The following is a 21,478-nucleotide window of genomic DNA, read 5'->3' as shown; positions in this document are numbered from 1 at the left end:
TATTGTTTAGATGTCTGATGTCTCACTGATGCCAAAAATAAATGGTTAAAGTGACTGTTCTGCCTGTTCTATCGAATTTCACAAAAATGCATTTTTCTCAGCTTTCCTTCTCAGACGCTGAAACCATGCTGAATTCAACTGCTAATGCCTACATAACAGAACATGATAAAAACTAACTCTTTTAGACAGAGAAAGCACACATTCTATTAGTTCTTTTGAGATATTTTGTGTTCACAAAGTCCTAGCAGAACATAATCCTCGGCTCTTGAAAGATGAGCCAGAATCCTCAAAAAAAACCTTGGCAGAAGCTACCTACTGTATTGAAAAAACTGTTGGCAGTGAATGTGTTAAGATGCATCGAGATGCATCGAGATGCATCGATAATCGTACTCGAATCAAATCGTAGCCCTCTGAATCGTAATCGAATCGAATCGTGAGGCCAGTGAAGATTCACAGCCCTAATACACACAGGCTTTAATGTAGAGCAGCATATAGCATTACCATCATACACACAGGCTTTGCATACATGAGTCATAAAAATACCACTTAGCCCACAGAGCATTGCTGTGTCTGTGTACTCGGGGCAAAGGATGCCACTACAAACAAGAAAACAAGCCTTAGTAACAGCAACAAGGACCTCATGGCCTAAAACCTACAGGTGAACAATTTGTCAAAGAATACAACCCCCTGACATATGAATTGCAATAAATGTGGACACTGAACAGCAGCTTTATCTACACAATTTCTGTCAGTGCATACAAATGTAAATAAATAAATCATCATCATCATCATCATCATCATTATAAAGGAAAAAAAGAGTGGTGTTGCTAATTATTAACATTTACTTTTTGCTTGAATAAAAGAAAGGACAATGTGTGCTGACATGTATTTGATTTGTAGGCCAAAGATTCCTACAACAGCACAAAAGCACTGTTTCAGGAATACAAAGCTGCCTGAAACAGATCTGCCTACCAGACAAAACGATAGTGATGCACGATATGGATTTTTTCAACCGATACGATAACCGATAATTATTATAATAAAAAAAAATATATATATATATATATTTTTTTTACCTGTATTTTATGCAGACCTGGGGTTAAAAAAAGGCAGATGTAGTGAGCATAGCTCTGACCTAACCAAATCTAACTGACATCACTGTGAACGCAAAACAAAGAAAACTTCTGATATAATATGGTTGTTTTAATAAAGTGTATCACTCAATTATATTCAATACAAAAATAAAGGCTTTCATAGAACGGAAAGCCAATGACTGCTTAGTCTGCAGATAAAACACAATGACAAAAGGCATAGTAATTTAGACTCTTATTGTCATGTTACTGATCTGTTCAAATTTTGCATTGGTTCCAGTTCTCAGTGAATTGTAGCCTGGGCCCAATGAATGGGGCAGGCACTATAAACCATCTGTGTCGTTTCACTTTTTACTGAAAAATGCTGCCACCAGATTAAAGAAAAGACACGATGTGATGTTGACTGATGCTTTTTATGTAGCCTAATGTGCGCGACTGCGCATTTGTTTTCCTTATTATTGGCTCTGTTAGATGGCTCTGTCCAGCAGCTAACGTTAGCTCAACTCCAAAGTCCCTTTGGCTTATAGTGGGACTCCCGGCTAGCGCGGTTAGCTTAACGTTAGCGAGTTGTTTTTTGGAGTTAAATACACAATCCCTGGATGTTTCATTTCAGGTAAAGGGGTTTCCATTAGTTTCTATAAGTGTACGCCAGCTCTGTCAGTATAAAGTGCTTTTGCAGGGCTGCTTGATCACAAGCCACAGACTGTAAATGGCACAAGCAGTTTGTCTGCCAAGCGGGCGAGCCTGACGTGTAGGCCGCGCTACGAGCTAATGCTAACGGTAACACTCGCTAACAAAAACAAGAAACATATCCGCTGCATCATCTCGGAACCTGTGTGGGACATGGATTCCAAATTACAATAGTGTTGTGATCTGAAACTGTGAAAAACAGCAACATAGCTGCCGTCGCAGCTGTGATGTCACGAGCGTGCGACAACAATAGTTCCGCTTCCAAGGCAAAAATAAAGCATGATTATCGGCTGATAATTTATCGGAAAAAGGCCATTATCGGAATAATAAATAATAACGCAAAATGGCCATATCGGCCGATAATTTATCGGTCCGATAATTATCGTGCATCCCTAAAAACGACAGCCTCTTTTGAGTTATACATTGAATTAATCAATATTGCGATCCCCCCCCCCCAAGTAGTCCTGCTGCAAACTCCATTCAGCCTTGACTAGAGAAATATCTTTTCAGCCCCTGCCACCTCCACAAAAGCACTCCAGGCAGCCATTTGGCCTTGTGGCGAAGGGAATGGTCTTATTACTAAAAGGTCAATGATCAGAACGAGCTGAGCTGCCTGATCTGCGCTAGAGTCTGATACTCCGCTGCTCTATTCCCTCGACATGGCATTAGACCCGAGGTTTGCGGGTATAGAAATACAGCCTGAATTTTAAGCTATGAGTTAAACAAATGAGGACAGAGGAAATGGTATTCCTTCAGGATGTTATTCATTGGTTATTTTTCATTTCACCAGTTACAATAGAATGTTAAAAGTAGTCACATTTTATCTTGCAGACAGCAAAGAGACTTTAAACCTTCTTGGCAGTAGCTATTATTTGACTTTAGAGGGAAGCCCATTAGATTTTGAGACGGCATCCCAGTCAAAGTGGTAATGGGATCTCAGAGCGATTGTTTACTTGTCGAGTTATTTGTCCGCTTGCCAAAGATTCTCCTGTTTGCTTTCGTGTCAGCCACAGATTATCATTGTGTCATTCTCAATGACCCTCAACTGCTTCTGTCAAACTGCTTGTGTAATGGCAGCACTCCACCACAAAATGTCCACACGCACGTGCCTCACACTCACTTTCCCCTCAAAACCATTAATAACGTTCCGGACAAATGTTTGCCAGAAAAGCAGCTCGCAAATGAGAACATTGAGAATTCAGTGACACACATGAATCAAGACAGGCTCCGTTAGCTGTCAAACAAGTGGCGCGCTGCAAAGCATTATGGGTCAATTAGAAGAGCGACGGAGGGCAGATTAAGGTGATTGGTAAGAAAATGACCAGTTCCCAGCAGATGTTTCATCGTCGTACGAGGGAGAATTTATGGCTATAACAAAAACAGCAGCAGCCTGTCTCTTTGTAAGACCTTGTTGGTAAGAAATAAACCAGCAGCATTTTTCTCCATATTGATCTGTTCTTTTAAAAAGGTCATTTTGGTCCTTTTCAAAGAAAAAATACATTGATCTCAGATAATACAGTACATTTGCATTAGGGATGCACGATATATCGGCAATCATATCGGTATCGGCCGATGTTGGTCATTTTTTAACATATCGGTCATATCGGTATCGGTCAGATGTTGCAATGTTAATATCGGTTATCATTATCAGCCAAATTCTTCACATTGATATGAAATAATGCAGTAAATCTATGATTTATGGGCTTTTCCAAAGGCTTTGCAAATAAAGAAATGCATAACTTTTTCAAATTCAGTGTTAACATGTGTTTTTCAGTATGTACAAAATGTGATGATCATAAAAATGTGCTTTTATACAGATCATATCGACATCGGTAAATATCGGTTATCGGCCATAACAGCAATGTTAATATCGGTTATCGGCATCGGCCAAAATTTTCATATCGGTGCATCCCTAATTTGCATTATAGTTGCAATTGTACCAGTAAGATTTGTTTGAACTGACAGCAGGCCACCGCCTCACAGAAGAGGTTGTTTTCCCCCTCCCTCTCGTGTCCCTAACCAGTCCATCATCTTCCACTCCTCCTCGGCTGTTCAGATTTTGGCTATACTGGTTTAGTTTTTGTTGACGCAGTCGTCTTTGTGGGGCCAGTGGTTGTTGCATTCATGCATGAATATAACTCAACAAACAATGTGAAAGAAAAAAAGTTCACTCCAATTATCAGGTGCTTTTATTTTGCCCCCCCCTCATCCAATCATGAGTTTTGCCCCCCCCCCCCCCCCGTTAAATCCTGACCCCGCCTTGTACCTTGTTTCAGTATGTACTGTGTTTATGCTCCGATCACGCTTTTTTGTGCCACCGATCACCTATGAGAAATATCTGCCCGATACCGATCGTCATGCCGATATATATGTTTTTTTAGCAGCTGGTAGGCTATAGCAGTATTATAGGTCATTCCCCCCATTAGCAGCTTTTATAGCAGTAATAGGTCTAACTAACAGTTTCCATTTGACATGCATTTCATCCATCAAAGTCCTGGTTCAAACATATCCACATTTTCTTTTTGCCTACCTCAATATGTACATGATGATTGATTGTAAACAAAACCATGTGCTTGCGTTGGGCTTGTAGGTAGCAAACGCCTTAGACTCCATGTTACCACATTGTTTCCATAGGCCTGTATTTGCTTGGGCGCTTTTGTGTGCATTTTGACGGTTTTTGAACAGTCTTTGGGCTGTAAACTAGGGCTGGGCGATAAAACGATATATTATGATAGACACGTGATCAATACAATAAAAAAAATGGCTCGATAGAGCCGTTCGATAGACTGCATGAAAAAAGACAAGAGCGCTTCACCTCCGTGGCCATGGTCCGTGGCTCATAAACAGCCTATCATGTCCTTTGTTAATACAGCCTGACAACGAAACAGCCAATCATTTACAGACAAACCCAGAGCGTGCACCCGCCCCAGTTCATAAACAGCCAATCATATCCCTTGACAATGGGCAGTGCTAGTGATGCGAACAGCAGGTTTGGTCTCACCCCGGCACCACACCACCACACACCAGAATAGATCCATGCCACACACATGTGAAACAACAACACAGAAGAAAGGGACAATTAGTGCGGAGGGCAGCGTTTCCGCTAGCACTCACAGCTGCAGGACATCGTGTCCTTTAAGATTTCAAATACAGGACAAGTGGTATAAATTCAGGACACATTAAATCTGTGTTTATTGAGCATACAAACAATTGTAATAGGCTTAGGCTATATAAAGACATACATAACATGTATGTGACATTACATAATTAGGCATGTAGATTTATATTTTTTTATTTGAAAGTATAAACAGCCAATAAGACTCAATAAACCTATTATTTGTAGAGGTGCAACCGTGCTTTTCCAGTCACATGATGCGCTATCTGGTGTGGCGATGGTCCAGCTGGTTGTCTCGTCCAGGCGGAAAACACCAGCCGCCCCATTAGCCAATGGCATTTTAGAGAAACGTGATATACCTCTCTAAACTGACCAATCAGAAGCAGCTAAAGACGAGCAGTACTAGCAAGTTAGTTTGTCACACCTCGTGTGGAGCTGTTTGACAGTGTTGCCAAACTATAAAGTGACAGGTCAATATTCTTGACTCGGGGGATTTAACACGGGGTTACAAATAATTGCGTCGGGAGATCATTTACAGGACAGGACACGGTGTCCTGCAGATTTTAATTTACAGGTTTATGATTAATTTTAATGGCCAATGTCCTGCAATTACCGGACAACGGACAACGCTGGCGGAGGGAGAAGATGTTGAGGAAATTGTCAATAAAAGGGAGGCAGAAAGCAGAACACAGTTATCTGTAAATGTTACAAATAATTCAATGTGAGTTAGTTTCAATTCATGTTAATGTAAATTGACAACTTGTTAAGCCCGCAGTCTTTCTTGTGCGACCGGGACATTAACGTTAATGTTACACCAATTTCACAAATGCGGACATCTCCAACGTTACTTTGTGGAATGCGGGGCAGCTCATTCACTGAATCACCTAACGTTAAACAACCCTGAAATACACGTTACCAAACGTTGTTTTTAATTTGAGAAGGCTGACAACGCTAAGCTATGTCATCAAAATAAAACGTCACCATGTCTGTAAATTACTTTTTGCACTCAGAGCGTGTATGTGTGACAGTGTTAGCATTACAATTAGTACCGGTGTGCCTTGAAAATAAGGTGGTTCAAAATAAAGTGGTAAATGCAAACCTCCTTTTCTTCTCATGTTTTTTTATTAATAAAAATTGGTCAATAAAAATTATCAATAATTATCGATATGGACTGATATGAAATATTTTATATCGATATACTTTTTAGCTATATCGCCCAGCCCTACTGGAAACCATCGCTGTATCTGGCAACCCAACCCTCAAAAGATATACTCAGTTTCTTGCGGTCTTGATAATGTTACTTCAGGGTTCAATCTAACTAGCAAACGTCTAACTTCCAGAAGCGTTGTTTACATGGTTTTATGTCACACTCTGATGTTATTACCAGGATAAGACGAGCAACGATGAGCAAAACAAACTCATTTCATAGCTAATGCTACATGTAGTAATCTAACTGCATTGTAAAGTCACATTAAGAGCTAATGTTACTACTAGCCTCGGTGAAGCAGCATGGGTCGACGCTCACCAGACTCACTCAGCGTGGAGAACTAAACATGTGAAGACATGACGAGCGGAGCTGCGGTCCTCCTGCTCGGCTGTAAGGATTGCTACAGCAGTTGGTCCCTCCCACAAGGTATTTTATCCTGGCATAAATTACAGATGGCATCTGTTGCATGTGTACACTTTGTAATGACACCGTCGAGATGTTTCAGCTGTGTTTTTGCATGCAACCATTTTGACCACAACTCCTCCATCGGAATTCTCTGATGTCATATTTAGGCTGAAAATCATCCGAATCACTTGCCGATCGATCGGAGCATCCTTAACTCATTCATGGCCAGTTTAGGACTGCCAATATTTAGCACAGGCCAAAGATTTTCATAATTGTTGGTCATCTTTCAAGACCCACAGTAAATTATCTATTAGCACCAGAGTGATTTGCAATACCTCAAAATGAAGATGTACGTCTCTGGGTTCACCAGGAAAAAAAAAGTGAGCTTTTAGCATGTTCTGTACTCTACTTATATCCATTTATATACACCCTGTTTTCACCCAAAAGGTCTCTCTGAGATGACAAACAGGAGAAAAGTCAATTTCTGTAAAATACACATTCTCAAGCAGAACTCGCTCTCAATTCTTTTATTTTGAACTGTATTGACATCAGACATGTAAATACTATTCGTTATGACACAAATGAAAAAAAAAAATATATATATATATATATATATACACATGAAGTGCTTTTTTTTTACATTCAACAATACAGCAGTGTGAGTGAGTGTGCAGACACACAGACAGACAGACAGACAGACAGACAGACACACCGACAGACAGACAGACAGACAGACAGACAGACAGACACACACACACACACACACACACACACACGATCCCCCTTCGTTGCGTGATTTCTAACCCCACATAGGATAAGCAATAACCACGCCCTGTGGCGCCGGGATTGGCCAGGAGCAACACTGGAGGGCACGCAGCCCAGCGATTTCATGAACCAACTGTTCTGCTCTTGAGAACGGACAGCGGGCTGCTGTGACTGCCGCTTCTGCCTTGTTAGCTGTTGTGTCCATGTCTCCCTGTCCTATCAGTATCCTCCCTGCTATTTGATCGTTCCCGTTTTCCCCTCGGCTATTCAACACGTCCTCACCGCCCGCTGGAGTCTGGATTACCTGTCAAACTGATCGATCATTTCCTCATTCCTCCGATGATCAAACACATCTCTCTGGATTACTTTCTCCCGTTTTCTCCCGGCTGGCACAGAGGAAGGCGACTAGCTCGTGCAGCGCGCAGTGGGGCGTTTCAATGGCGTTTCTTCTGTCTGCAGAAGGAAGCGTTTATCCGTTTTCTTATTTTCCTCTTGCTCAATTTCAAAACAACAGCTGCGGTATGTGTTTGTTCACGTGTTGTCTTAGATGCTAGGGACCTGATACTATGTCACAGGCTGGGTAAGTGTTTGAACCTCGCGCTGCACTGATAAAACCAAAAACACGTCAAACACGTCTTTGGCGTGGATGGCTATTTCTGATAACACGTCAAAGACGTCTTTGGCGGTGAATGAGTTAACTGTGTTACTATGCAAGTTGTCCATATGATTCTGCATTCTGCAATGTTGCAATCTATGGACAGAGCCTTCACAGAAAGGTCAGGAAGATGCCAGCATCCTGTCAGACGCACAAGGTTGATTATAGAACAAGACATCGATTAGAGCTAATTCATCCGAGGTCAAACACCGTCATCATCTGAATAGATTAGCGTGTTTTGTTCACTTCAAACTGACATCCCTCCTATCCCATTGCATCAAGATCCTACCCCGGGATAATCCACCCACGTTACCCTGCAGAAGACAGTGATCAACTACAATACCCAGGAGGCATTCTGGAGCTCACCCCCCCCCCCCTTCCTCCGGTCCCCGTCCCTCCGCCCCCCTCATGAATATTGATAACCCTCCCTGCTGTGCTTAATGGAAACACTGTGAAAAATGATGCTGGGTGTGTCACTCGCACATAATCCCCCCGGGGGCCACAGCACAACACTAATACACAGCCATCGCAGACGTGAAGATGATCCCATCATCAGCCAGATGAGAATTAGAGGTCAGAAACCCACACTGACGAGAGGCTGGCTTCTTGGTGGTGAAACCCACACTGATGAGAGAGAGGCTGGCTTCTTGGTGGTGAAACCCACACTGACGAGAGGCTGGCTTCTTGGTGGTGAAACCCACACTGAGGAGAGGCTGGCTTCTTGGTGGTGAAACCCACACTGACGAGAGGCTGGCTTCTTGGTGGTGAAACCCACACTGAGGAGAGGCTGGCTTCTTGGTGGTGAAACCCACACTGAAGAGAGGCTGGCTTCTTGGTGGTGAAACCCACACTGAGGAGAGGCTGGCTTCTTGGTGGTGAAACCCACACTGACGAGAGGCTGGCTTCTTGGTGGTGAAACCCACACTGACGAGAGAGAGGCTGGCTTCTTGGTGGTGAAACCCACACTGATGAGAGAGAGGCTGGCTTCTTGGTGGTGAAACCCACACTGAAGAGAGGCTGGCTTCTTGGTGGTGAAACCCACACTGAGGAGAGGCTGGCTTCTTGGTGGTGAAACCCACACTGACGAGAGGCTGGCTTCTTGGTGGTGAAACCCACACTGACGAGAGGCTGGCTTCTTGGTGGTGAAACCCACACTGACGAGAGGCTGGCTTCTTGGTGGTGAAACCCACACTGAAGAGAGGCTGGCTTCTTGGTGGTGAAACCCACACTGAGGAGAGGCTGGCTTCTTGGTGGTGAAACCCACACTGACGAGAGAGAGGCTGGCTTCTTGGTGGTGAAACCCACACTGATGAGAGGCTGGCTTCTTGGTGGTGAAACCCACACTGACGAGGCTGGCTTCTTGGTGGTGAAACCCACACTGACGAGGCTGGCTTCTTGGTGGTGAAACCCACACTGACGAGGCTAGCTTCTTGGTGGTGAAACCCACACTGACGAGAGGCTGGCTTCTTGGTGGTGAAACCCACACTGACGAGAGGCTGGCTTCTTGGTGGTGAAACCCACACTGAAGAGAGGCTGGCTTCTTGGTGGTGAAACCCACACTGAAGAGAGGCTGGCTTCTTGGTGGTGAAACCCACACTGAGGAGAGGCTGGCTTCTTGGTGGTGAAACCCACACTGAAGAGAGGCTGGCTTCTTGGTGGTGAAACCCACACTGAGGAGAGGCTGGCTTCTTGGTGGTGAAACCCACACTGACGAGAGGCTGGCTTCTTGGTGGTGAGACCTGATAATAGCAGAGATACATATTGATGTGGAGGCCCGAGAGCCAGCGTGCACGTGACGTGAAGTGACCAGCTGGGTGTTCTGTGGAGGAAACTATTCCCCTCCAGCTTCCATGATGTCATCAGGGAGTGACAGCTCAGTTTTGGGCATCTTAAGAGCATTACATCACACCGGTTGTATTTTGCAGCCATGTTATCCAGCCTTTTTTAAAGAGGAACTTGTTTACGTTGCATTGAAGGCATTTATCTGATGTTCTTATCCAGAGACAATAAGGGCAACAAAACAATAGGCTTAGAGGGGAAATCCATCCTCGGATAATTTCACACAGATATCTTCAATCTGTGATGTTGAAAGATTTTCAGGAGTTATATTGTGATGACTTGTGTAATTAACTTTTTTGGTGAACCCACTTCCCCTCAACCTGCCCCATTTTTATACAGGAAATGCGCCGGAATCTTTCTTTCTGCTATCAAACTCCATTGTGGCTGCGTACGCACATATGCACTGACTGTATCTACGTCTGGCCAGTTATCTGTGGGCATAAGACAAAAATACACCACCAAACCACAATACAGGCCCCAAAATGTTGCTACATCTCCAGTAGGTGTTCTTTCTTTAACAGTGTTGACATGTCTTGGGACGGATTTTTGATTGAAATCCCTCGATCTTTGGATCATCAATATTACAAGGAAGCAACACCAAGGCAGAAAAAGGTTTCACTCCAGTTTGATTGACTCCGCCAAAGTCCAACTCCTGCAAACAGGCGATGAGGCGGATATTGCATCATTCACGCCGTGAAATGTGGCGTCATTCACCTGACTCGTGCAGCCAGGGCCAAATGGTGTACACTCACAAGTTTGCACTGACTTTGTATGTAATCCACGTTGGGTGAATGTCCAGTAAGGAGTAACAACAGTTAGAGCAACAGCACACTGACACACTGACACTGATAGATTCCTCCAAACAAATCCCTGTGACTTAATGACAATGCATGATAGAAAGTGATAGGCGAAGTGATAGGTAAGGAAATTCAAAGTGAGTAGAGAAGGTAGGAGGGAGCAGGAATATCAGAGTAAGCAGAGGAGGCAGAGTCAACACATGGGATGTAATTCAAGGGGAGAGCGGGACGTGAAGGACAACAATATTATTCTCCCACTCAATTTAAAAAAAATTACAAGTTAATTCATATCATATGATATGGCCTAGGACAGACAGATTATTATTTTAACTATTTCAGCTAAAGCTCAAACTTGTGAATTTGTCCAGTATTAAAGTGTAGAGCTGTTCCATAGAGAATATGCTTGAAGACGAGTGTTTCTCATACATAAAGGAATTTGTGGCGGGCCGCCACAATAATATTTTGACCGCCACAATAAGATGTTGACAAAAAAAAAAAAAAAAAAAAAAAATTTACAGTGCACCTGAACGCAACATTCAAGATATCCGCTGAATAAGTGTCCAATAAATGTTCATGTCATTCTGGCCAATACTTCTGTTATAGCATTTCAGTCTGGAATATGAAATATCTTTCAATAATCTATGATTTAGCTGCTAAATTGTCAAATACTGCCATCTGCTCGCTACCCAGGCACTTATGTATGTACTTAACCTAACTAACTTAACCTAACTATCCGGTGTGCACAACACTGTCAGCCTAAACTCCGGCTGACACCCCAAAAACCTACAATCCGCTACAGAAAAATGTATATTGTTTGTTTATTAACTGGCCCCTCGCCTTCTATCATTTCACGAAAGTGGCAAAGCAAGTTGAGTATCCCTGACCTATAGGGAGAAATTTAGTTTGTCATTGTAAACCCACAGCACAGTAACGATGACATGTTCTTCATAGATCTAGCCTTTTAATTTTGCTCTTAAGCTTTCTCAAAGTACACCAAATTCATGCATTTTACTTTAAAATGTTTTAAAAAATCTTGCGGGGAGGCATGCCCCCGCACCCCCCTAGGGGGTCTGCGGTCCCCCACCTTAAATTCTCAAAATCCTGTGGGAAACACTGGAAGACATGGGAAAGATGACTAGGAAAGCAGATTTTCTGGCTAGTTTTTTGGTTCCGATCTGATAACACTAGTATAGAAAAGATTATATGGTTATAAAACCTCAAACAATCTGTGGGTCCACAAATAAGTTCAGCCACCCTTTCTTTGTCTCAGGAGCAGTGTCAGACTTTAGAGCTGATGTCAACATTTCTTTCAGAGGGTGAGAGATTTATTACTGGGCAATATTGATTGGTCTGTGCTGGGGTCATAATAATTGTTTCATTGAGTCATGTTATTCAAAATGCATCTAATCAAAGAGTTGATTCCAGTCAGAGCATTGCAATATTTACTGTATGCCTAAATTGCAACTTTCAACCAGGATAAATACTGTTCCTTTCAAATACTGCTTTATTTGCATCAATAGGTGTAAAAACACTAGCTGCCTGTGCAATATACTTCAAGTGCATGACAGTGAGAATAATTGCTATGTCAAATCCTCTTGGGTCTCAACATGTTCCTATTCGTTTGATGCATGAAAATGCCAAGGTGACAACCGAGCTGTCACAATACTTTGAGTGAGATAAAGCTCGGAAACAAATTTAAATACTCGCCGCTTGTGTTTTATGAGCAGTGACATAGCACAAAAGTGCACCAATTTTGTTTGCAGTCCATGGAAATGTATTTGTCTCTGTAACGTCCCAGAAGACATGAAAGACAGAACACATTATTAAGCATCCCATTCATCAATACACAGGGTTTAATGTAACTATAGCTTGTGCTATTAACTGAAGGTGAGGGTCAACGCAGAAAGCTGGCTTGGATGTTAGAGGAAAGGGAGTGGTTGTTTTTATTGGGGCTATCAAGTGGGCACCTGATGATGTTGTACTAAATTAGATCCATAACACACAACAGTGGGCTACATACAGTACATCCTGGCATCTCAAAACCACCTCTAGATATATCGCTCTCAGCAGCCATCGGCACGTACACTGAAAACACACAAAGCAGTCCTCTCCACCTTGTGGTGAAAAGCAGCGTGATCCAACCCACAGCCCTGTAGGTGACACTGATCCAACCCACAGCCCTGTAGGTGACACTGAGGAGATTGTAGTAGGTGATTCGAAGGAGACTGCAGATTTTAACTACAAGATCAAGCTTGGCAAATTCTCTCTGAACTGGACAAAGTGGCGAGGGGGGGGGGGGGGGGGGTGTGAGCGCTCCTCACTGAGAGACAGAATGAGACATGATACATCAGCGGGCCCCCAGCGCCGGCCCGGCCCGGGTGTTGAAGGTAGCGGAGTGAATCTCTTTAGCACAACTCGCTGTCCGCGTCCTGAAGGGGCCCCCGGCCAACAGGCTGTGACTCCATTTGTGGCGGGGGAATGAAACGAAGAACCTTTCAGGCTAACCTGGCTGCAGCCCGGGAGCGCCGAGCGTGCCGCATACAAATGGCAACATTGCCTTCGCCGTGCGCACTCAATCATGCAAATATGTAAATGCTGCCTTGATCGTTCACACGAGAAATGTGTTTTTTGATGCATCTGACCCACCTCCTCCCATCATTCTAACAAGAGTCCTAATCTATTTGGATGTATCACAGAAACAATGTGATTAGATTTTGGTATCAATTTGAGTATGCAGAAAAGGGAACACACACACACACAAAGGATTATCTTGAAGAAGCTTAATTGTTTCCCAGGCAACTAGTTCCCCGCTAAGACGACGACTGTGAAATTTCTGCTAGCGATTATTTTACTTTCAAATGACTTACTTGTGTCCTCCAGCTAAATCCTTCATGCGAGCCAACCTAGTTCTTTTTAGGGGGGCTTTTGAAATAGATTATTTAGGAGTCCTCGAGGAAAACAATATCTGATTTAGCCTCCAGTACAATAACAAAAGTAGGTTGTGAGTTGGAATGAAAAGGTTAGCTAAATGTGTATCGTTAATGATGGTGGTTTAAATGAGACCCAGCAGGGGTGATTAGTTCATGCAATAAACATAACAACGCTGTCTAGGGTGTAGTAACTCCACATCACCAGATGAGTCATACAAAGCCATTTTCCTTCGTCATTTTAAACAGGTGCCCTATAAACAAACAATTCCAAAATGGCCCAAAACATCAACAACATCTCAAAATCTCACAGAACACTGCACATCTCCCTCAAGTGGCCTTAATCGAGTTAGGATGGGCCTCCTAGTTCTGTCTTAATTTGCGTTGGAGTGCTGATTCAGAGGGTAATTAGTGTGCTGTAATAAACAGAGGCGTAATCAATGACATTGTCACTTTGTGTTATTTAAGTTGATATAGGCTGGCTCCTGTACTGCGTCCCCAGAGGGATGCCTTTTGTCATGTCGGGAGTGACTGATGTGTGCACATGTGGTCTGCCACTCGCGAGCGACCATATCTCTTCCTCAAAGAGAGAGAGCCGCGCAGTGCCACACAATAACCATTGTCTGTGGTCAATCCCCAGCAGAGCGATGAGGAACCAGAAGCACACGAGGATCCAAACAGGTTTTAAAGTCACACCACTGCGTATTTGTCTCCTTTTCAATGTGCTCTCAACTAGACTACCATGATCTAAAGTACTGCTTTTTCATGCGGTATGTGTTATCAAGCATTTTTCTAAAGAATACAACAACACTACATGACTACAATGAGCTAGAGCAGGGGTGGACAACATGTTTTTCCAGAGGGCCATACTGACTTACATCAAGTAAGCGAAGGGCCACACATTGGACATCATACATGCCAACACTCCTGATTTTCACGGGAGTCTCCCTATTTTTTAACCCTCTCTCCCTCTGTGATTGATCATTTCTCCTGTTAATCCCCTGATATAATATAATATATACTGTGATACAAATCCAATGGCTGTAGCAGATGAGATTTATTAACATAAATAATTCTGCCTTTTATTTAGTTTTTAGGGGTTGTTGTTTTTTTCTTTTGAGGGTGTTGAGGGCCGGATTGAGATGGTCCAGGGGCCGGGTCTGCATTTTGCCCATTTGTGAGCTAGAGTCACTCTAATCCACCCGAGATTACCATCTCAAACAAAACACATGGAACAGCATTATGGCAGTGTGGCTACAGAGACAACATGTACATTAGCGCATGGCCTTACATTCTTAGAAACAAGAAGCCTTGAAAGAGACACTTTTCTCAAATCTACATCCATTAAGCTTGAGCATCTGTACATAAAAACTTAGTGTCAATAAAGAAAGAGAACATGTCCTTACCTGCAGTTTGGAGGTGGATCTAGTGTTATTTCTGCAAGCTCTTTCTGAATCCTGGAAAACAAAGATTTGTAGGTTTTAATCTCTGGTGTTGGCAGGGCAAATCTCAAAAAGTTTTCATTGTAAAGAAGTAGGCTTGCTTTCTTGTAGTCTCAGTCACGTGGAGCTACACTACACGTTAACTACACAATAACAGTGACATACTGTATGTAGCCACTGAGGGCATCTCATATATTTACTCCCATATAGTCTATTATTACCATTCAAGTTGTGAGTTGGCTGTGTAAAAACAGTAATAAAGCTGCTGTTTGTAGTCCATACAAAAAGCATACAAATATGGATTGCATTTAGACAGAAAACTCAAATACAATACACATAATCGCCTTGGTGTTTCTAATATTTTTCACATTGGACCCATTTCATTACCTGCGAGGGATCCTAAAATTCTATTGAATCCAAAGGAAGATCAAGCAGAAGGGAGAGAAAAAAAAGACGGCACTGACGATTTATAGTAATGAAGCATGTTGTCAAATGATGATTCAGACTCCAGATGCTCCTCCTATATTCACGTTAACATAAGGACAGTACTTCAGACAACAGTGAGGCCTCTCGACCTTGCAGGCCTCATGGTCCTGAAGACCCCACGTAGAGGCTGCTTTAAGTGGAGCATACACACAAAGGGAGATGTTCATCACATCAATCGCCCTTTGCTCAACCGGGTGCATAATTCTGTCATTGCCTGCCTTTCTGAGAAGAAGACGTGCTGGTAAGCCGGGCGGAGGTAAGCGGTGGTTGGTGGTGTAACGTAGCAGAGACACGAGTGGTGCAGAGCATGAGGCAAAGCCACTGAAATGAATGGGACGGAGTGGGAATGTCGCTTTCAAAAATGACAGCAATGACACTCCAGTGCCTGGCTGTGTGAGTCGCCTCCTTTATGTGGGTTTAGTGTCATACTGAATAGCATGGATGTTTAGAGTGACAATGCCAGAGTGACTTTTGTCTTTTATATAACTTCACACCCCCAGGGGCACAAAGGGAGAGGTCCTTTCACAAACAAGCCCTGTCGAAATGCCAAGAGCCAGATTCACACTTTTTTTTTTTTTTTACCTCTTGGCACTGGTTGAAAGTTTAGCAGCAGTTTTACTCGAAATCTTGGTCTCCTTCTTTTTGGGCTGTGCTTGCTCCCGCTCCTGTTCTGGTGGTACCGACTCCCTCTGTTCAATATCCGAGCTTCCCCCGCTGGTGCTGGGGCTGTCGTCCGGTCTCTGCACTTCGCTGGACATCTTGGGCCCTGGAAGACAGCAAGTACAGTAACCTCACACACCACCTTGATGAAAAAGGTGGTGCACTGGACAATAATGTTGATCTAACCTGAATTGCCCACCTACTCCACCTCAGCAATACTGTGGATTTGAGGGAAGCCAAAGTTTAGCGGGCTTTAATTTGTTCAATGTGCAGTTGGACGTGCTTGAAGGCTACAACAGAATAGGCTCCTTATGTGCTGAGTGTGAGGTGAAGGCAGACGTTTATGACAGCCTACAGTGCTGTAAATTAAAGATGTAGCGCTCTCGTGAGAGAGTACGACAAGCCATTTGCTTGAATCACCTGATGCAGATATGGGCTGATGAATTAGGGCCTATAGGTGTTTGGAAAGGCTTTGACATGTAACAGCCTTTACTTCAAATAACCAATGCTCTGCTGCCCTGTGGCTTTATTCCTGCTTTTTCCTAATAGATAAGTCATGTAATAATGTCGTTTGGGGAAAATATTGTGATAAACACGGCCAATATAGATGGATGAAATAGTCCATACTAGTGGGATTAAAACAGTATCCTAATGAACGTTTAATCAGTGACAGATCAAAAGAGACACCTGAGAAGAAAATAACAATCTGTGGAGAAAAGCATTGCCCTGGTTTTGTTTATGTCAAGCGCTCAAAAGACAACAATAAATATGCTGTATTACAAAAGAGACAGACAACTGACATGGATAGGGTATCTGATAGGGAAGCAGTTCATCAAAACGGTGAAGCAGAAGTGGCGGGGACAGCTCGCCTTTCCCGGGGGCGTTTCATGATGAGAGGGACACAAAATGTACAGAGTCGTTAGCTTGGATACCGAATCATATATGATGATACAGTCAAAGTGTGAGGCGTCAGGTAGATAACAGACTACAGAAAGAACACCGAAAACGAGTTCAGATGTGTGTGTGTAAACCAGACATCACTTCACTGCTTGGTCAACCCGGATAGGTCAACAGTACTAAAGGACGAAAAACACAATGGGGTCGAGTGGGATTGAAACCGATGCCGTCCTACGAACCAATAATAACATCATTAGGAAGCTAGCTAGGGTTACAAGGCAGGAGGCAAACAGTAAGGTTAGGACTCAATGGGGGCATTTAAAAACAAACAACACAAAACCCCACACAGAATAGGCCTCGGCGTTTTAAACTCAAGGAAAATACGCATAGGAGGCGTTTCTGCACGGGACTCGTCCGAAACAGCTAGCCGAGGAGGGCTGCTGGAGGACGCCTGGTCGACGGCAGACAGGCCGGGCCAGATGAGCCAGGCAGCGGGGAAATGTGCGGCGGGTCCTCGCCGTTTGTGACTGGAGTGACCACATTGTGCTGCTGTGTGGAGAGCAGTGACCCTGCCTCGGTCTGCACAAAGGGAGGCTCGTCCCACACATCCCCCCTCCTCCCTCCTCCTTCCCTGGAAAACGGCACTTTTCTCGGGACATTCACTGACTTTCCCCCCAGTATGTAAAAGAGGGGGGACGGTTAAATATGTGCTTCGATATTACCTGGCAGCTGGCCGCCGATGCTGTATTCCGCGTTGTAATCCCAAGGTACAGAAAAAGTATATCCTCACCACACGGCCGTGTGCTCGCTCCCGTGTCCTTGCTATTTAACTGGAGGTAGCAGCAGCAGAAAAGCGATTACAGAAAATCCCGGACCGCCTCCATGCGCGCTCCCTGCCTGCCGCGCGCACTGCTCGTGCACGTGGGCTGCATTGGTGGAAGAAGTAGCCTGCGCGAGGCCCAATGATGGGGCCAATCCATGTCATGAATACAGACAGACACAGACAGTATATCGATAATTAATTAAAAAATAAAAGCCAATGGTTTAAATTGGACTAATTATTATTACAATTTAAAAAATGGGCTTTTATTTTTTAAGGGGACCCCCACGGGTCCTTGAGGGGGTTCCAGGGGAGGTCCCAGAAAAAAGAGGGATACTTTATTTTCACTATAATTCCATTCCTAAGGGAATGTATGACTATTTTGGTCATCATGGGTTTCATACACCTTCTGTAATAAAACATCTAAAAGCAACAATTATCAGATGGGAGATGCTGGGACAGTTAACTTATGAAATGGCTCTAAGGCCAACAAAACAACACTAATAACAGAACTTGCCATCTTCGGCTGCTCAGAGTCCTCTCTGAACTTCCAAACCCGGATTAGCAACTATTGGCCCATTTCCACCGCTGGTATTAGCGCTGCCCGCCCAGCTCGTCTCGCTTTTTTGTCTCATTCCATCCACCGATCAAAAACCTGGACAGCCCGGGTTGAGTCAGGGTTGAGTTGTGCTAGTTTTGGCCCCTGCTTTGTTGAGGTTCCAGCCAGTACCATATGGTGACGTGAAAACACTGCAGATGACTGATTGGTCAGGCAGAATCGTGTTTACAGTAGGCTATCTACTGTCAATGCTGTATACCAGTTTAGTGGGGCTTACCTTCTCTTCTGTTATTTCCATCAGTATTTTGTGTTGCTGCCTTCGGCTCTGGTGAAATAAAATCGATTGCTCAGCTTTAACATGACGGTGGTTTTCAATAGACCCTTCTCACGGGGGCCATTTTGTGTCGAAAAGGCAGGGTAAACACAGGTGCAAGCAAAACACTAATGAGGGTTTCCAACGTCCATGATCGGAATTTGGAAACCCTCATTAGTGTTTTGCTTGCACCTGTGTTTATTCTGCCTTTTCGACACAAAATGGCCCCTGTGAAAAGGGTCTATTGTATTGAGAGAGAAAAAGTCGGTTGCTAGAGGTCACATGGAGGCTGGGTTTACCCAGGCTACAAGTACAGTAAGCAGCCAATAGGTAGCCTACATAATCAAGTAGACAGGTAAACAAGTAAATACGTGTAAAGTATATAAATAAGGCAGTGTAAAACACAAAAGAATAGAAATAAGATATAGGATAATAAAAATAAAGAAATAAAACCTCTTGATGGTGCAGCTTTACAATATTGTGTTGTTTCTGTGTGTGTGTGTGTGTGTGTGTGTGTGTGTGTGTGTGTGTGTGTGTGTGTGTGTGTGTGTGTGTGTGTGTGTGTGTGTGTGTGTGTGTGTGTGTGTGTGTGTGTGTGTGTGTGTGTGTGTGTGTGAGTGAGTGAGAGCAGAATGTTGTCCCGCCACAACTATGCCGTTTTATGTGCGATTGGGCTGAAACTTTCAGGAAGTGTAAAGAGCACCCCTGACCCCTCCTGACAGAGGCAGATTTTCTAATTAGGTAATTATTGCCCTAATTACCTAATGATGTGATGTCATCTGTGATGATTTCATCAGTGATGATGTCATGTTCCAGACCAGGGAGGCCTAACTCCCACGGGGGTCTAATGCTGCATTGGTTTATGGTAGGAGCTTACGAATGGCAAGTGGCAAACTCTCCGACCGACGTGCATGCGTGCATTCAAGCTTCAGGCTTCAAGTCGCAAGTCCATGGATGCTAATAGCCGTTAGCTGTCTAAGCTAACGGCTAATAACAACATTAACGTTTAGTTGTATGGGTTTAACCAACTACTGTATTTCAATCAGGAGAGACTAGAGACCAAAGGATGAATAAAGTGATATTTATTACAATAAAGTGAATAATTTACTACAGAAAGAATGATGAGAATAAAGTATTGTTATTAGTCTTTGGCGGTTAGACACCGCAGGGAGATCTTGAGAGAGCTGCACCAGCCCAGATCAGCATCCAGATATATCCCCCTGCAGTGTCTAGATACTGGTGGTGCTGGTGATCTCCTTCTGAGACTGATGAGACTCTTCCGACTGAAGAATGGGATAGGTCTGCGATGACCGGGAGGCGAAGGGGAGGAGGAGGGTGCGATCCTGACAGCACGATGATTGAGAGGCTGAATGAGACAAAAACAAGCATATTTAAGGAACCCGCCTCCAAGCAATTGGCTTACGACTGGGTTGTGGAGCAACGTGATAGGCTTACACTGGAGGTGCGTAGGGTGAGAGGTGATGAGAGCAGTGATGTGACACTATGCAATTGGTTAACAGAGACTGGGCGGCAACCAGCTGATTGTTCATTGAAACCCGGAAATTGACAGCTTATTATGATCTTGTGAGTAGATTGAAGAGTGGAGATATAAAGTGAATTAAGGAAGTGTAAAAGATATTATAGTCTTCCTGCTTGAACTTACGTTGAGAACTACATTTGGCATGCTGATTGATCTGAAAGCTTGCTATTGTTGAAAAGAAAAGAAAAATGCATCAAAAATATGTTTTAAATTCTTAGAATCGTGGGCGCCATGTTGAAATGATGTCAAATGACATGTTGGGAGCAACTGGGGTTGAGAAAGCATACCCAAGTTTGCCAGTAGGAACTCCCAGTTAACGTGGCATTTTATTCTATTTTTGCTCGTAGCAACTGGCAAATTGTGACATCACTGATGATGTCACAATGTCTATGACCAGTAGCGGAGCCAGAGGGGGGGCAAGGGGGCGGTCGCCCCAGGGCCCACTCGTCAGGGGGGCCCATCAAAAAAAAAAAAAAAAAAAAAAAAAGTTTTTTTTTTTTTTTTGCAGGCCAGGCCACCTGGCTGGCAACCTGTGTTTTTATTTTTCTTCTTCAGAACAAGCTTGTCTGTAAAGTGGCTTCACTGTAGTCTTTCTTGGACATAATATTACTTGGCTCAGTGAGTGATAAATTGTGTTTTCGGATATAGGGGCTATCAGCTATTTTACAGTTGTGACTTAAAATGACTTTATTTAATAAAGTCAGTGGTGTGAGTCTGAGAGGAATTCAATCAATAGACAATAACATTGGTGTGTTTAAAATGAGATATTCCACTAAATATGGCTAAAACCGATTCAAACATGCAAAAAAGGCACATTTTTCTTCGCGGCCTGGCAGGCCCGGTTCTACGGGGGTGCAAAAGCATGCATTGCACCCTTATTTGTCTGCATGCTCAGTTGAAAAGTAAAAAAATGTATAAATGCTACAGCTGCACACTTACTGTTTAAACTTGAATTATAGTTGTTGTTTTTCTTTGTTCTTTGATGTGATTTTATGGCTTTTTGGCACCTATATGTAACCTTTTAAGGTTGAGATAATTGTATTATCATTATATGGTCCAAATATTTCAGTAAAGCACTTGAAACACTTGAAATATTCTTGCTTGGGTGGTATCATTCTACTTGAAATGATGGTCAAATGCATTATTTTTAGTAAAATAACATGTCAAATTTTTCGGCCGGCCGGCCTTTGGCCGGCCACCCGAGTGGGCCCGGCCTTCGGCCGGGCATCTGCACCCCTTCCTATCTAGGATGCACCCCTAGTCATCTTTT

The 21,478-nt window shown here is 43.5% G+C and overlaps 1 protein-coding gene across 1 annotated transcript in view; it reads right to left on the bottom strand.

Annotated features, from left to right (window-relative positions):
• Positions 1-17,807, bottom strand: part of ube2e2 (ubiquitin-conjugating enzyme E2E 2) — a 58,415-nt gene extending 40,608 nt beyond the window's left edge. Inside the window, exons 1-3 of the mRNA XM_083642465.1 lie at positions 17,699-17,807; positions 16,002-16,185; positions 14,898-14,948 (exon numbers count right to left, since the gene is read on the bottom strand). Of these exons, the coding sequence (XP_083498591.1) occupies positions 14,898-14,948; positions 16,002-16,177 (227 nt within the window). The 5' untranslated portion in view covers positions 16,178-16,185; positions 17,699-17,807. The remainder of the gene's footprint in view (positions 1-14,897; positions 14,949-16,001; positions 16,186-17,698) is intronic.
• Between the last annotated feature and the right edge of the window lie 3,671 nt (positions 17,808-21,478).

The sequence above is a fragment of the Poromitra crassiceps genome, assembly GCF_964638095.1.
Source record: "Poromitra crassiceps genome assembly, chromosome: 1".
NCBI lineage: Eukaryota > Metazoa > Chordata > Actinopteri > Beryciformes > Melamphaidae > Poromitra > Poromitra crassiceps.
This window is presented reverse-complemented; position numbering and strand designations above follow the sequence as displayed.